Source organism: Sinohyriopsis cumingii, chromosome 5 (genome assembly GCF_028554795.1).
Source record: "Sinohyriopsis cumingii isolate HCF-2022 chromosome 5, ASM2855479v2, whole genome shotgun sequence".
Classification (NCBI taxonomy): domain Eukaryota; kingdom Metazoa; phylum Mollusca; class Bivalvia; order Unionida; family Unionidae; genus Sinohyriopsis; species Sinohyriopsis cumingii.
Window position 1 is genome coordinate 98,502,334 of NC_142965.1, and position 16,851 is coordinate 98,519,184.

The following is a 16,851-nucleotide window of genomic DNA, read 5'->3' on the forward strand; positions in this document are numbered from 1 at the left end:
CCAAGATCAAAAGAAATTGCCTGAAGAAGTGGGAGTGTCCTAACTTCTTTCCCCTGCAAACAGACAGACAGGTTGAACTGGCCGCTAAGACGATTGGACAGGGGCACAGCGCCACCCAATCAGAATCGAGATGGGGGGAGACCTTGATTTGGGTAGAATGATATCCCTGAGTTTTCCGGCAAAAGTTAGTTCGCTGAGAGAAATTACCCAGAGAAGAGGTTAGCGTAACTCTGAATAGCCATTCGTTATTGGCGGGAAAATCTTAGAGCGGGAAATTCTAAGTACAGAAAGCTTCAAAGGTCAGTAGATATTTGTTCGGTCTTTGTGGAATGCGACTGCATTTTAATTGTAGGTCGTATGTATACTTTATTAGTACTATAATCGTAGTACGAAGAATTACTTTGTTCTGTTAATATGTTTGCATATTTTGAAGAAATGAGTTGATATTTGTAAAGAATTATATAGCTTGCCAGCCATCGTAAGAGTTAATATTGTAATTTACTATGTGGGTATTTTATAGTAGACTAACACATATGTTCATATGATTATAGATTTTGCCATTGTTGAATATTTGTAATGTACAGACATGCGTCTGATTTTGTCAGATTGTAGTCCGATGAGATTAAATATATATGTGTATATACTGACGTGACGCAATGTATTGATGTCTGTATAACAATTCACTGATACTGTGTTATTACGCCATTGTTTACCCTGCAAGAAGTGTGTGGGAATTTCGATGTGTATGCATGCGTGGCCGAAACAGTGACAGCTATCTGATGGTTAATTGTCGTTATAGCGTGAGGTGAGGTTCGATAAAACATTTGTTAACGCCTTGTGGTTTTTCACAGGAAGCTTTGAGGGACAGATCAGTTAAAGTTTGGTCCCGCAGTCTCGGATAAAAGACGGAGGAAAGGAGAAGAAAGGAGAGAAGAAAGGAAGTGAAGTGAAGTCTGGAGTGAAGTTGGAGGAGGAGATAGTAGAGAGGGAAACAGACAAAGGAGGAGTTAGAGGAACGGAAAGAAGGAAGAATCAGCGGGAAGAAATAGATGAGTAGATGCAAGGACAAGGGGAAAATCGAACTCACACTGTAAATCACGGGATGAATTAGGCTGTCACTTGGTCGAGGGAAAGACGAGTGATTGGAAGTTATCGTTTTAAATTATCACATTTATTAAATTGTTATTGATTGAATTTCATCTTCGTGTTCTCTATAATTTAACCGTCGGCATTGCTGACTGGGGGCTCAGAGCTGTAAATCTACATCATCACTAATTTAACTTTCTAACCTAACGAGCCAGGGTGGAACTTTCAATTTAATTTAATTAAATTATATTGGGAGAACCCCACCCCAATACGACAGAACGTCACAGCCTACTTGAGGCAGCACTTTAATAAATAAATACCAATTATATAAGTTTTTTTAATCAGGTCAAATGCATTTTTTAGTTATATCTTTTAGTTGGCAAAAATTGTAATGATCATACATACAATGTGCCCTGTTGTGTTGTCAATCTACCATAAGAGCTATGTCCATGAGCGTTTCTGTGAGAACCAAATTAAGTGCTGACAGTGTTTTGATAACCAATTTGCATAAGTATTTGTTGTACTGTTGCACTGAATTAAAAGTGGCCTCCTTGTATTACCACGTTAATGACATCTTTTGTATCAAATAAATGGGGTTGGCAAACTGAGAAGTAAAAAAGCATGCAAATCCAAAGAGCTAGCAGCCCCAATCTAGTGTCAGGTCAACTCATTTCAAGCGATCAATCAAACACTGTTACAATATTTTTGGAGAACATAATATAATACTGCCTTAAATTAACATACTCATTCACAAATGTGATCAATGACAGAAAGATAACAAAGAGAAATGAATAATTGATGATGCAAATGAAAACTACCTAGTTTCAGAGTTTGTACTTAATTTGTAATTCCAGAATTTGCACTTGGAGATTTTCTCACAGATGAGAAGAAGTTTCATTATTACTTGCAATGAAATCATGGCATCAATATTTTATTATAGAACAATACAAAAAGATTGACTTTCGACAATGATGGCTGTTTCACAAACTAAATGTTCCAGGTTTTTTTTTTCTAAATAAAAGGAATCTTGTTTGATTGTGAATTTGAATCGATAACTTGTCTGGTTCCCTGCTTTCCACAAGAGTGAGACCAAAGTAGGGAGCATAGAATATTCATCAACAACATAAAGCTGTGATGTAATACACAATGTTTTTGCATACAAGTGAAGGTTGTTGAAACCAGTTGGAATAATGTTTACGATTCTTTCAGCGGTTGGACATCTTCAAAATAAACGTCATTTTTATATAAAAACGAATAACTTCATTAGAAAAAGCTTGGCAATTTTTCCCACTGCAATTTTAAAAAGAGTATTCAGCCATTAAACAGACCAGTTCATTCTCCCACCTACCCCACCCCCCAGTTTTCTCGAGGTCTAGCAAGGATGGTATCATTTAATTTTGTTATGGAGGTCCCTCGATAACTCCCACCCTTGTTTTTAGTGTGGTCTATGTTTTTGAACCCAGCTGTGCATGAGTTATCAAGGGAGAGGTGTACCAATTTTCACATGCAAAGATGAAATCAAGTCTAATAATGGGTTTAACAAATAGCTGATAAAAGGCAATCTGGCATGAAAATTAGGTAACATTGACCATTACCAATTTTGATGAGTGTAGCAGATGAGTCATGGAAATTGAAAATATAAAAAAAAACTCAAGCATGAAAATTGGGTTTAGGATATTGTGGGTAAAATAAATGGAGAGATGAAAATATAAAGTCACTCACGTGCGATATTGGGTCACATGGACTTAATTTTAGTATGTTTGTGTTAAACTTGTTAAAAAATATCCATATACAAATTATTATGAATGTATGCAAAATAGGGTACAAAATATTGAAGATTTAATGAACACAGCTGAAAATTTAAAAAAAGCCAGTCATGAATAAAACATAGGCTGATATGACTTAGTTTTGACAAGGCTAAGTTACTCTCACTCAGATGCATCCACACACTAATTTTCATCACTGTAGGTGAAATAGGATTCCAAGATACTGTAGATGTTATGAATGGAAGCTTTAAATGATAAAGTAACTCAAAGATGAGAAATGAGTCACCCTGACCTAGTTTGAGATGAGCGAGTTACTTTTGTTGAAATGCATTAACACATAATTTTCATTGCTTAAGGTGAAATAGGTCAAATACTGAGAGTGTAATGAACAGATGAAAAAACACAAAGTCACTCAAAAGCGAAAATAGGATCACTGTGACCTAGCTTGGTATGACCACATTACTACCCCAGAGTTGCACCAATGTAAAACTTTTAATGAGTTCAGATAAAATATGGGTGTGCTGAGTGAATAGCTCAAAAAAACAAAAGTCAAGAGAAGCATGGAAGTCAGGTTGTTGTTGTTGTTGTTGTTATAGGGTTTAAAACCATTTTTCAGCAAAAAAGGCTATACATGGCAGCCAGTATAAATTGTGAAGAAAGAACCAGGGAAAACCACAGAAAGAACCACCAACCCATGAGAAGCTACTGGCAAAGCTATCTCAGGTACCCACATTGTCTGAGCCCAAGACTCAAACCCTGGAAGTTAGGTCACAGTTATCTAGTTTTTGTATCGTTGAATTACTCACAACAAGTTTCATCCACATACTGAATTTTATAAGTGTAGGTCATATGGATTCCAGATATTGATTTGTTGTTGTAATGGGGTTTAACGCCATTTTTCAGCACAAGATAGGCTATACATGGCGGCCAGTATTAATGGTGGAGGAAGAACCTGGGAAAACCCTGGAAAGAACCACCACGAGAAGCTACTGGCAAGCTTTCTCACATAACCACATTAGCCAAGCCCGAGACTCAAACACATGCAGACTGAGGTCAGATGGCAGTGATCCGTAACTGTGAGCACTTTAGATCATTATTGATGAAATGAAACTAAACAGGTCATCAAAAGAAAGAAACAATGAAAACTTGATTACATCCGAATCTAACAACCTTGGACAATGTTATTTGTGATTCTGGAAAGAAATTAAAAAGTTTTGGGCTTTTCTCAATTTGCAAAGACTTTTAAAGACCTCAGGGTAATCTGCTCAATTTTTCAAAACTTTCAAGGCTGTTAAAATGCTACCTCATTTTTCCCAAACAATCCAAGACCTTCAAAGACAGTATGAACCCTGTATTACATGGGGATTGCAGACTGATGCTATTCCAGGCTCATACTGAATTAATGTAATTTATGAATAAATAAATGAAGGCTTAATTGCATGAGTAAATGTTAAACTATATATGATTGAAGGAATAAGTGACAAGTGCAATGAATTATAAAATGAAGGAAACCATGATTTGGCTTATTCTCTATATCAGGGGATAAACAGTACCAAAATCTGATAGTAATGTGGACAAATTCATGCTTGTTAAGTCTCTTTTAATGTATGGACAGGGTTCCTGCAGACTTGACAAAAACAAATTCCGTGACTTTTCACAAAAATCAGGGACCACTTGTTATATGAAATGAAACTATCAATCATAATTGTGTCAAATTTGGAACGATTTTTTTGAATTGGTGCTCTGCTCTCAATGAAACTAAGACATATAAATATTTTGAACACCACTGTCAGAAATTCCATGACTTTTCAAGGCCCTTGAAATTTTATTTTTTAATTTCCAAAAGTTTTCAGGACTCCTGGACCCACAGAAACCCTGTATGGAACATTTCATCTTGTGAAATAGATGTCTGGAGAAATATCTCTACTGATGAGCTGGTTTTGTAAAACATGAAATAGGCTGATATTATTTATTACAAATGTAAAATATTTAATGCAGTTTTAAGAATTGTTATGAATTTTTCAAAGAGGAGTACTGAATGAAAGAAGCAAAGTCACATCTTATATCTCTTACAAGAATGTCTCTGCAACACCAAATATTAACATAGTTACTAAAATATCATGTCAATAAATTCACATATCCTTTAATTTTACATACCAGAAATGTTCAAAACTGGTATTGGTGACCAGATTTCCTGTCCAGCTATGAGAAATTTCATGAGCAACAACATCAGCTAGAGACCTGTCCCCTGCCTAAAATGACAGAATACATGTAAGTTACATCAGAATATTTTGTTGTTAAATACATGTAGCCTTGGTATGAAACTGTTGAATTAAAAATGTGCGCATACGAACAGATGGCCCGACAATATAGTGAAATTGAAAAACTCTTCATTAATATTCAAAGGCAAAAGCTCAATTCAAACAGGGGCCATAACTCTGTTGTTTCTGACAGAAAATGATGAAAATTTAAGTTGATCTAGGATTTCCTAATACACGGTCTTGAAACCCAATGAAGTCCTTCAATCCATTAAGTCCATGAAGTCATTTAATATATAAAGTCCTATAACCCATGAAGTCCTGGATCCAATAAGTCCTTCAATCCATGAAGTCCTTCAAAATTTTATTGAGCAGAAACAATAGTCATGACATACAGATGGATGCAACACAGAATATTTTGCAAGCTTTCAAATTTAATAATAATACCCATTAAAAATTATACATTTTCTGGTGAAATGAAAAAAAAAACAATAGTAACACTTTATTATACTTTCTAACTGTTATTCTGGACAACATTCCATCAAAAGATGTCTCAGTTTAAAATGACAAAACAGACTTACAGACACAAGTCCTAATGAATAATGTTCTGAGTAAGCTTTAGTGGAAATCCAAATTAAATCTAATGCTGAAAGTGTTGATGTGCATGTAATAGCCCATATAATGGTTATGTGCAAAACAGTCTTTTGTTGGATCACAAAAATACAATCCAAGAATTAAATCCTTATTTGAATTTTCACATCTTTATTTCCAAGAATGTTATTTTTGATGAGCACTCTATATTCCAAGTGAATAAATGTTTGAATAAATTCCAACCCAAACAAATTTCTGGACAACACAGTAATACAACTGATTCTGCTAAGATCTCAAAGCACAAATGAATAATTTCAAAAAAACATGATAATATAGTCTTCTACATGACCTCAGGTCAGAATTATTATTTTCTAAAATAAATTATTACCTAACGGAAAATAACCATCTAGAAGCTTCTTAAGTGTTTACAAAATAAAATCTTAGTTAGAATTAGTAGATCTGTTGCTAAAATTATAATATAGAATGTGGAATATATCAGTTAGGCCAGGTAAATTTATAGGGGAAATCCAATAACCTAGACCCAAACCAAAATAAATAAGATTACTTTTATTAATAATTATCCTATTATTAAACCAAACATAGAGAATATTTTAGCTATGTTATTTGTTTACAAAATTTAAAAAATTAATATTCAGGTAAAGTAGAAAAAAGGCATGATTTTAGAAGAGGTCAAGTCTAACATACAATGTTAAATTATCAATAGCATATGTTGAATTTAAAAAAACTAAACAAACTAACAAACAATGCAAATTAAATATACATAACGTTTGATCATACTGGCATTACTTGTACAAATCTGAAAGACCTGAAAGTCAGTATTCTGTAAAGAAGCTGACACTAATGGTACAATTTAAAATCTGTTAAGGCCAGCATCCTGTAAATAATTTATGATACTGGCATTACTTGTACAAATTTAAAAGCCCTCAATGCCAGTATTCTGTAAATAAATTTGATATTGGCATTACTTGTACAAATTTAAAAGCCCTCAATGCCAGTATTCTGTAAATAAATTTATGATATTGGCATTACTTGTGCAAATTTAAAAGCCCTCAATGCCAGCATCCTGTAAATAATTTATGATATTGGCATTACTTGTACAAATTTAAAAGCCCTCAATGCCAGTATTCTGTAAATAATTTATGATATTGGCATTACTTGTACAAATTTAAAATCAGTCAAGGCCAGTATCCTGTAAATAAATTTATGATATTGGCATTACTTGTACAAATTTAAAAACCCTCAATGCCAGTATCCTGTAAATAATTTATGATATTGGCATTACTTGTACAAATTTAAAAGCTCTCAATGCCAGTATTCTGTAAATAAATTTATCAATGACCTACATGAAGATACTGTTAATTGTTTACACTGCTCTCAGTACAGTTACTCCACAAGATACATAAACTGTGACATACATAAATTCACAGATATGTAATGAACAGTAAACATGTGCACAGACTATTTTTTGATCTTCGAATCATGTGCACCCACAGTATATAGTTGCGCTTCTTCTCTTGTGTACATGTGTAAATCATTTGTTTTTTCATAATCTTAAGGATTTTTAATGTTTTTCTTTTCAAAGTACTCATCACCATGATGTCAAAGCCATATGTAGCCTAGTAAAACCCAACTTATGTAATAAAAATACAGCCAGCGATAACAGTCCCAGGAACAGAACCCTTACATATATTGGGGAATACCCGTACTGGCAGCCACATTTCAAGGCATAGTCATCATTCTGTAATACATGAAATGACCTTGATTCCAGTAAATTCTCAGTGAAGTTAGATCTTAACTCCATGCAGTTTTTGAGAGAATGTCTTTAAAGGTTTAGAATTAAACAACTTTTTAAAAAAATGTCTTTAAATATTTATAATTTTTGTTTTAACAGTGACAGCTATATCTGATGGTGGACTGGAATCATTTGTACAAAATACCAGATGTATCAAAGACATTTAAAGAATTTGTTTCTAAAATAAAAAAAAAAGATAGAAAAGAAATTACTCACCAGAAGGGTAGGTGTAACAAATGTGAGACATGGATTCTCCATGCCCCCAAATGGAAAGGATGGCGGAAGCACTAAAAGGTCATACTGACCCCAAACATAGGGTCCCAAAAGGGACTCTGCGGTCTGAATCATCTGCTCTGTCTGAAAAACAGGACACATACCACTGCTGAAGAGCGGTTCTTTTACGCTATATTTCTATTTCTTGATTTCAAAGAATTTTCCATTTAAGTGGATGGATAGACTTCCTGTGTAAAGATATCAAAGGGACATACAAATTTAATTCATTGTACAAAGATCCTGTCATAAAAAAAATGAGAAAATGATGTGTGTTTTTTTTTTAATACTAAAAATGAATGTATGCTTTTCATGATTTCTCACTTAACTTTTATTAAATATGAAATTTAATGTAGATTGGAAGATACTTGCACAAAAAAATATTATAAAAAATGATAATATAATTCAGTACTACCAAAGGAGTTATCCATATATTAAGAAATGTACATTCTATAGCACAGTGTACAATAACACTCTACCTAAATGAACTTTTTTTTACATCTATGACATATGTGTTACTCTCTGCCCTTACCAATATTTGCAAAATATAAACCAAGCACTGAAATGTGTTTTGGTTTTTTTTCAAGTTAAAAGGTCCACAGATATCAATTAAGATCCACAGAAATTATCAAGTAAGACTCATTTCACGATGCAAAATAATGGATATTTGCCTTTGGAGAGAATTTCTTAAAGTTTCATCTAACCTCTTTGTCTACTATCCATTAATCATACTTTAAACTACGTTATTTCATCAAGCTGCATACATGGAATAATTCCCAAACCTAACAACTTGAATTATTTTTGACCAAAAAAACTCTATTTTCCTTAAATTCTGGATGTTTTTATTAGTCCATTAGTCTTGATAAACAGACTATGTAAAATGTTGCTTTTCTCTTCAATGCTGCAAGCAAACAGATTTGACTTCATCACATACGAATTAAGTATGCATCGTCAAACACATCAGGCCATGTTAAAAATATTCATACTATTGTCTGTCTAGAACAAGGGACAATTGGAAAATATCTTCTGAATGCAGTAGATGCTTTCACAGGAAAGAAAAGTTCAGTATATTGAGTGGGAGGTATATTTCATTTTGATGTCATTAAAGAAAAGAAATAAGTCTTTATGGTTTACTTAAGTATCAACTCACTTATGTGTTAGCCTAAAATCTATTATGTTTTGAAAGATACTTCCAAATAAATGTAAAGGGAAGTAAGTCAATGTGATTTAGACAAGTAGACATTGATTGAAATTTTAAGTCAGGAATACAAAGCAAACAAGAAATTGATATGTACAATATTATTTTCCCTGAGCTACAGAAAAATTCACAAATGAAGCTTGAATGAAACAGTCAGATAACGTGCTTTCATATTTTTCCATGTGTATTATTTCTTTTCGGTTTGTAGAAGGACAAATTTGTGGGTGCTAAATTTACTTATTTGGCTCCATGAGAATTTGCATCTTTATATATTATTTTGTGGATTAACCTCCACAAAACACAACAATAAAGAATACAAAAGAACCGAAATATGCTGGCAAGAAATGGAGGTAATTTTAATGGTTAAAACAATACAAATGCCACAAATGAGTACAAACTAAACACCTGTTGATATCAATGTTGTACACAGTGTTTTGGATCGAGTGCTCAACATCAAAATGGAGTCAATGTTGTACACAGTGTTTTAGATCAAGTGCTCAACATCAAAATCACCAAACCAAGCATTTATGTTGAGAGAGTAAAGATAGTTGTGAGTTATGTTGTCATTAGAGATGAGTTATCTAGATATTATCTAGATAATGTCATCATTCAATATGTGAAATGAAACATGTGACTAACTGCCCTTAATCAATGCAGACAGTAGACTATGGCAACCTTTTCATGCATGGTGGAAAAAAGTGTCTCATGACAAAATGTCAGTAAGATCAGTCCTAATTATCCATGGCTTTCAGCAAACTAGACTTATGTAATTTTGTAATTTCCGGATTATTTATAAGACAACTGTTTGTGTGTGTGTGTATTGGGAGAATTAACATACACACTGTATATTTTGTTGTTTTAAAAATGAGTGAAGTGTGAGCTCGAGTACTTTGCTGTAATTTGTGCATATATTTCAGTTAACTGGATCTTGTGCTGTAATTAGACTATATACATAGTGTTTAATTGGCACTTTGCTGTTAATTAGTGCATGTAATTAATGCATATATTTCATTTAACTGGATCTTGTGCTGTAATTAGACTATATAGTGTTTAATTGGCACTTTGCTGTTAATTAGTGCATGTAATTAGTGCATATATTTAATTTAACTGGATCTTGTGCTGTAATTAGACTATATACATAGTGTTTAATTGGCACTTTGCTGTTAATTAGTGCATGTAATTAATGCATACATTTGTATTGTTTTAACCATTAAAATTACCTCCATTTCTTGCCTCTTGTGTGTGTTTTATGCAGCATCATGAACACACCTCAATATAAGGTCACTTCCATGAACAGTGTTATATGGAGGGAAATCTGTATGTATGCCAAAAGCTGTTACACAAACTGCTCACAATAATGAATACCTGACTGGAATACCTTCCAAAATAAATACTCACGGTTTAAAACCATGCAATACTTGTACTGAATAAAGTACTGAAAGATCAAAGAGCATACTTTATTTAGAAGTCAATACAATGTTTATTCATCTCGGACTTTGTGTCCCCCACCACTAAATAAATTAAGGAGCACTGCATGGTGGGATATTATATGCATTATCTGAAATTTTTTTTTAATGAAGGACATTCATTACCAATTGGTAAAATTACCCAAAATGTCAATGCAACTGAATTCCCACAAGAAAAGGAGAGTATTTATTTCTGCAACAATGTAATTCAATAATTTTACTTGTCAAAACTTATCCTGTTCTTGGTTTAATTATGTTACATTTTGTGTGTGTGTGTGTGTGTGTGTGTGTGTGTGTGTATTTTTTATTTTTTTTGTGTAGCTTTAAAAAATTTTCAATCATATCACTACAATGTCTGCAGTGTGAGGTTATAATGATTTCTAGCACTGGGGCATCATGTCGCAGACATGTAGCATCATGTCCCACCCAGTCACATTATCCTGACACCAGGCCAACCAGTCCTAACACGAACCTCTTGATGCTGAACACCAAGCAAGGCAACTGCAAGTACATTTTTTATAAGTCTTTGGTATGACTTGGCCTGGGTTTCAAACCCGCTACTTCCCACATCCAAGGCAGATGCTCTAACCACTAGGCCACCAGAGCGGTCATGTTACAGTTTAGATTATTCCCTCTGACGTATAAATTTAACGCAAGTAAAAACAGCATTCAACTTAAGTAAAGGCAAATAGTAAGCTTTTGTCAATTAAATATCCATGAAAATGAAAATAAAATGCTGGAATAATCAAGAATTTGTTGATGAAAAAAGTTTTCAACCTATAGTTCACACGACTTAAGTTATATATACAATTCAGTGATATCATGAATTAATTTGCAATCTCTTTCAGTATGTTTTGCTTCACCATTAATTTCAAACAAAGATTAAGTACATTTTTCTGTCAGTTTTATTTATTTTTGAACTAAATGTGTCAACCAAGATTTAAATCTTCTGTAAATTTAAAATTAAATTAAGAAAATTGACAATTACTACTGCAAAGCTTTCTGCGTTTTGCATGAAGAACCTACCTCTGCAAATTCATACTCAGCTTGTGCTACGAACTCTTTTTCTGACCAAACTTTGGATCTGGGACCAATATCTCTGGAAATATAGGACAATAAACTTCAAAAACTGATAAAAACAGTCTTCTACCAAGTATCCTCTTCCAGATCATAAAATTTAGTTAATTGCAAAGTAAATAAAAAAAATAAATAAAAATTGGGATCAAGTTTAATACATGGTTAACAGTTATGTTACTGATAAGAACAGACCTAATGATATACATTGTAATGATGAAATTCAGGCAAAGAAGTTACAACATTATTTTAATCTTCTTACCATAATTTTGATTCTTTTATTTATAATTTCTCTAGAGAAATAATTTCAAAACGATCATTTCTGCACAGGCAAAACATTGAAATTGTTGCCAGATGAATTTTTCTTTAATTAACAGTCTGATAAATGCATACTTAAGGAAAATGTATTAAAGGTATATTAGAAAATTTATCTAAAGAAGCTTCCTAAATGTGAAAGTTTGCTTAAATATTGTTCCACAAAAATTTACTGCTTAACTTTTTTATATTAGTGTGAAGCAAACTAGTCTCTTTGTAACAAGTCATAAAAGCATTACCGAGATTCCAAGTCACCACCCACAATGGCTATCAAGTAGCTAGGTATTGGGACATCCTGTTTAAAACTGTGAACCAGTCTGGCAGGATCATCAGGACAAGACTCTGCACCCAGTCTGACTGCACTCATTAGGATCACGATTTCTTTTGGTGCTGTAATCTAAATGCAGTATAGTAAATGGTTGATTATCTGTAATCATTCCGACATCAATTGGAGAAATTGGTTATTATCTAGTCCTATAGCAAACATATTTACCCTCTGCCCTTAACAACATATTTTCTTCATTGGGAAATAATATTTAACTGGTTTGTAATGTCTTCACTTACTCGGAAAGATTGCTTTTTTGTAATTTCTCCACACTGGAATGTCCTTTGCCTTTTTCCTTCATCAAATGTAAATAAGTGTCATTATAAAATGCTCTCAACCCTGTAGTTGTTATAAATCATAATAAGTTCACTGATGTCACACTGACTACATGACATGTCATCACTAGCAATAATCTAAACAATAGTTGCAGTCAAATGAGGCACAGTGGTTTCTTCAATTTTTTCATCACAAAGTTGCAGGAAAAACACCAAAGCTTAAACGCTCAGGTATTTCACCGACTGCTGAATCATCATAGTGTTAACGTCAAGACCTATCATTTTATAAGAATCTGTTCTTCACACATCAAGCCAGGCATTCATTCAGTGATACTTTACCAATCTGTGAAGTATCACTGCATTTACCTACGAATCTCTTTCAGAGTCAAAGAGATTGACTCACATAAGACAGTGACAAAAATGTTCTAAATTAATTCTTCCTGGCAAATACATTATGTAAATTTGCAGGGTGTATTATAAATATACAGGGTGTACTATAGTTACTTTAGTAATGTCCATATCCTTTTAGTAATGTGAATATTCAACACACAGAACATCCCTTTAGTAATGTGAATATTCAACACTGAACATCCCTTCAGTAATGTGTATATTCAACAGACAGAACATCCCTTTAGTAATGTGAATATTCAACAGACAGAACATCCCTTTAGTAATGTGTATATTCAACAGACAAAACATCCCTTCAGCAATGTGTATGTCAACAGACAGAACATCCCTTTAGTAATGTGTATATTCAACAGACAAAACATCCCTTTAGTAATGTGAATAGTCAACAGATAGAACATCCCTTTAGTAATGTATATATTCAACAGACAAAACATCCCTTTAGTAATGTGAATATTCAACACAGAACATCCCTTTAATAATGTGAATATTCAACAGACAAAACATCCCTTTACCAATGTGTATAGTCAACAGACAGAACATCCCTTTAGTAATGTGAATATTCAACAGACAGAACATCCCTTTAGTAATGTGAATAGTCAACAGACAGAACATCCCTTTAGTAATGTGTATATTCAACAGACAAAACATCCCTTTAGTAATGTGAATAGTCAACAGACAGAACATCCCTTTAGTAATGTGTATATTCAACAGACAAAACATCCCTTTAGTAAAGTGAATAGTCAACAGACAGAACATCCCTTTAGCAATGTATATATTCAACAGACAGAACATCCCTTTACCAATGTGTATAGTCAACAGACAGAACATCCCTTTAGTAATGTGAATATTCAACACAGAACATCCCTTCAATAATGTGAATATTCAACAGACAGAACATCCCTTTAGTAATGTGAATATTCAACACAGAACATCCCTTTAATAATGTGAATATTCAACAGGCAAAACATCCCTTTAGTAATGTGTATAGTCAACAGACAGAACATCCCTTTACCAATGTGTATAGTCAACAGACAGAAAATCCTTTAGTAATGTGAATATTCAACACAGAACATCCCTTTAGTAATGTGTATATTCAACAGACAGAACATCCCTTTAGTAATGTGAATATTCAACAGACAGAAAATCCCTTTAGTAATGTGAATATTCAACAGCCAGAACATCCCTTTAGCAATGTGTATATTCAACACAGACCATCCCTTTACCAATGTGTATAGTCAACAGACAGAAAATCCTTTAGTAATGTGAATATTCAACACTGAACATCTCTTTAGTAATGTGTATATTCAACAGACAAAACATCCCTTTAGTAATGTGTATATTCAACAGCCGGAACATCCCTTTACCAATGTGTATAGTCAACAGACAGAAAATCCTTTAGTAATGTGAATATTCAACGCAGAACATCCCTTTAGTAATGTGTATATTCAACAGACAGAACATCCCTTTAGTAATGTGTATAGTCAACAGACAGAAAATCCCTTTAGTAATGTGTATATTCAACAGCCAGAACATCCTTTAGTAATGTGAAAATTCAACAGACAAAACACCCCTTTAGTAATGTGTATAGTCAACAGACAGAACATCCCTTTAGTAATGTGTATAGTCAACAGACAGAACAACCCTTTAGTAATGTGTATATTCAACAGCCAAAACATCCTTTAGTAATGTGAATATTCAACAGACAGAACATCTCTTTAGTAATGTGTATAGCCAACAGACAGAACATACCTTTAGTAATGTGTATATTCAACAACCAGAACATCCTTTAGTAATGTGAATATTCAACACAGAACATCCCTTTAATAATGTGAATATTCAACAGCCAGAACATCCTTTAGTAATGTGTATATTCAACAGCCAGAACATCCTTTAGTAATGTGAATATTCAACAGACAGAATATCCCTTTAGTAATGTGTATATTCAACAGACAGAACATCACTTTAGTAATATGTATATTCAACAGACAGAAAATCCTTTACCGATGTGTATAGTCAACAGACAGAACATCCCTTTAGTAATGTGTATATTCAACAGCCAGAAAATCCTTTAGTAATGTGAATATTCAACAGACAGAACATCCCTTTAGTAATGCGTATATTCAACAGACAGAACATCCCTTTAGTAATATGTATATTCAACAGACAGAAAATCCTTTACCGATGTGTATAGTCAACAGACAGAAAATCCCTTTAGTAATGTGTATATTCAACAGCCAAAACATCCTTTAGTAATGTGAATATTCAACACAGAACATCCCTTTAATAATGTGAATATTCAACAGCCAGAACATCCTTTAGTAATGTGTATATTCAACAGCCAGAACATCCTTTAGTAATGTGAATATTCAACAGACAGAACATCCCTCCTTTAGTAATGTGTATATTCAACAGACAGAACATCCCTTTAGTAATGTGAATATTCAACATAGAACATCCCTTTAATAATGTGAATATTCAACAGCCAGAATATCCTTTAGTAATGTGTATATTCAACAGCCAGAACATCCTTTAGTAATGTGAATATTCAACAGACAGAACATCCCTTTAGTAATGTGTATATTCAACAGACAGAACATCCCTTTAGTAATATGTATATTCAACAAACAGAAAATCCCTTTACCAATGTGTATATTCAACAGACAGAACATCCCTTCAATAATGTGTATATTCTACACAGATAAAGTATATTCTACACAGATAAAAGAAATGTAACTTTAGACCTTGCTGTTTCCACAGCAGGAAACGTGTCGTCTCCAATGATAATTGTTCACGTCATAAGGGAGCTAAAAATATTCATGCTCCAAAAGGATGCATCGTACATATACAGGAGAAGAGTCAAGGTTGATGAGGTAATGCTGCATTGGATTAAAGAGTTTTATTTCAAGTACAGTTTAATATTTATTTCAATAAAATATAGGTTTGAGTGCATTTTCCAACAAGTAATTTTTGAATGATTTAAAAGGTGTTACACAACTTATGACTTGATAAAAAAAGATGTTTACAAGAACATAGTGTGCACAAAAAATTAACTTTAAAAATTAATTTATGGTGTCCCAACCAATACTGTGTCCCAATACATATGGTAAATATGGTACGTGATATTCCAGTAAAGCTTACCTTTGCTGTATATTTACATTTAACCGCAGGTGTGTCTTGACATGGCAGAAGACTTCGAGCATGGATTGGCTAAAATAAGATGATAAATACTGAACTTAACTAAGAAGTATATTGAATGAAACAATATCAAATACAAATGAAGTGAAAGCTATTACAGTGATCATACATATATAGAGAACAAGCTCCATATGTGTATTGATATATTTTTACAGACAGGTAAAGGCCACCTGCTCATAAAGAGCACATCCATGTGGTTCCCTAAGTAGCCATTAGGCAAATCAAAATAATGTGTATCCAGTTGCACTGGTTTTAAAATTAGGGCAAGCAGGTTGTTTAGGGAGGGGTGTGATTTTTGTTTAGTTTTTCTTAAAATATTGTATATAATTGAGATTTTTTTTTTCCATGGGGGAAAAAGTGCAAGGGTTGTCAATGAGAAATAGGGATGTTCGGCTGACTGAAACCTGAGTTAAATGAAACAATATAATCAAAATAATTATCACAAAAAACCCAGGTGGGTATGATTGCAATCATGTAGCTGTTTTAAACTGGAGTGGAAAGAAAAATTTGGAGCACTTAATCGCTACATGTCCACTGATGCTGATATTGCTTATCTACTTTTATAGACCATAAATATAGGAAATTAGCATGAAATATGCTTGTATTTTCTAGTAAACTGAAAGTAAATAGATGGAACATGGTAAATAATGTCAGTTTTCGTTCATTAATGTACTTGTACATTGTGATTACTTTGCTGTGTGATTTAATGGATAGAGTATATGATTTCCAACAATACCATTTTAGTACACGAATCCCTAGAACTGGGTATTGTTGTGTGAACAAATTTACTGTGGGAAATATTGAGCACAAG

At 33.1% G+C, this 16,851-nt stretch overlaps 1 protein-coding gene across 5 annotated transcripts in view; it reads right to left on the minus strand.

The window, feature by feature from the left end:
- Window positions 1–16,851, minus strand: part of LOC149799847 (leukotriene A-4 hydrolase-like) — a 103,583-nt gene that overhangs the window by 62,694 nt on the left and 24,038 nt on the right. For all 5 annotated transcript variants that reach the window (XM_089959271.1, XM_089959270.1, XM_089959272.1 and 2 more), the window contains 5 exons: window positions 15,984–16,052; window positions 12,077–12,234; window positions 11,475–11,547; window positions 7,731–7,871; window positions 5,010–5,104 (listed from right to left, as the gene is read on the minus strand). In XM_089959271.1, coding sequence (XP_089815397.1) covers window positions 5,010–5,104; window positions 7,731–7,871; window positions 11,475–11,547; window positions 12,077–12,234; window positions 15,984–16,052 — 536 coding nt within the window. The remainder of the gene's footprint in view (window positions 1–5,009; window positions 5,105–7,730; window positions 7,872–11,474; window positions 11,548–12,076; window positions 12,235–15,983; window positions 16,053–16,851) is intronic.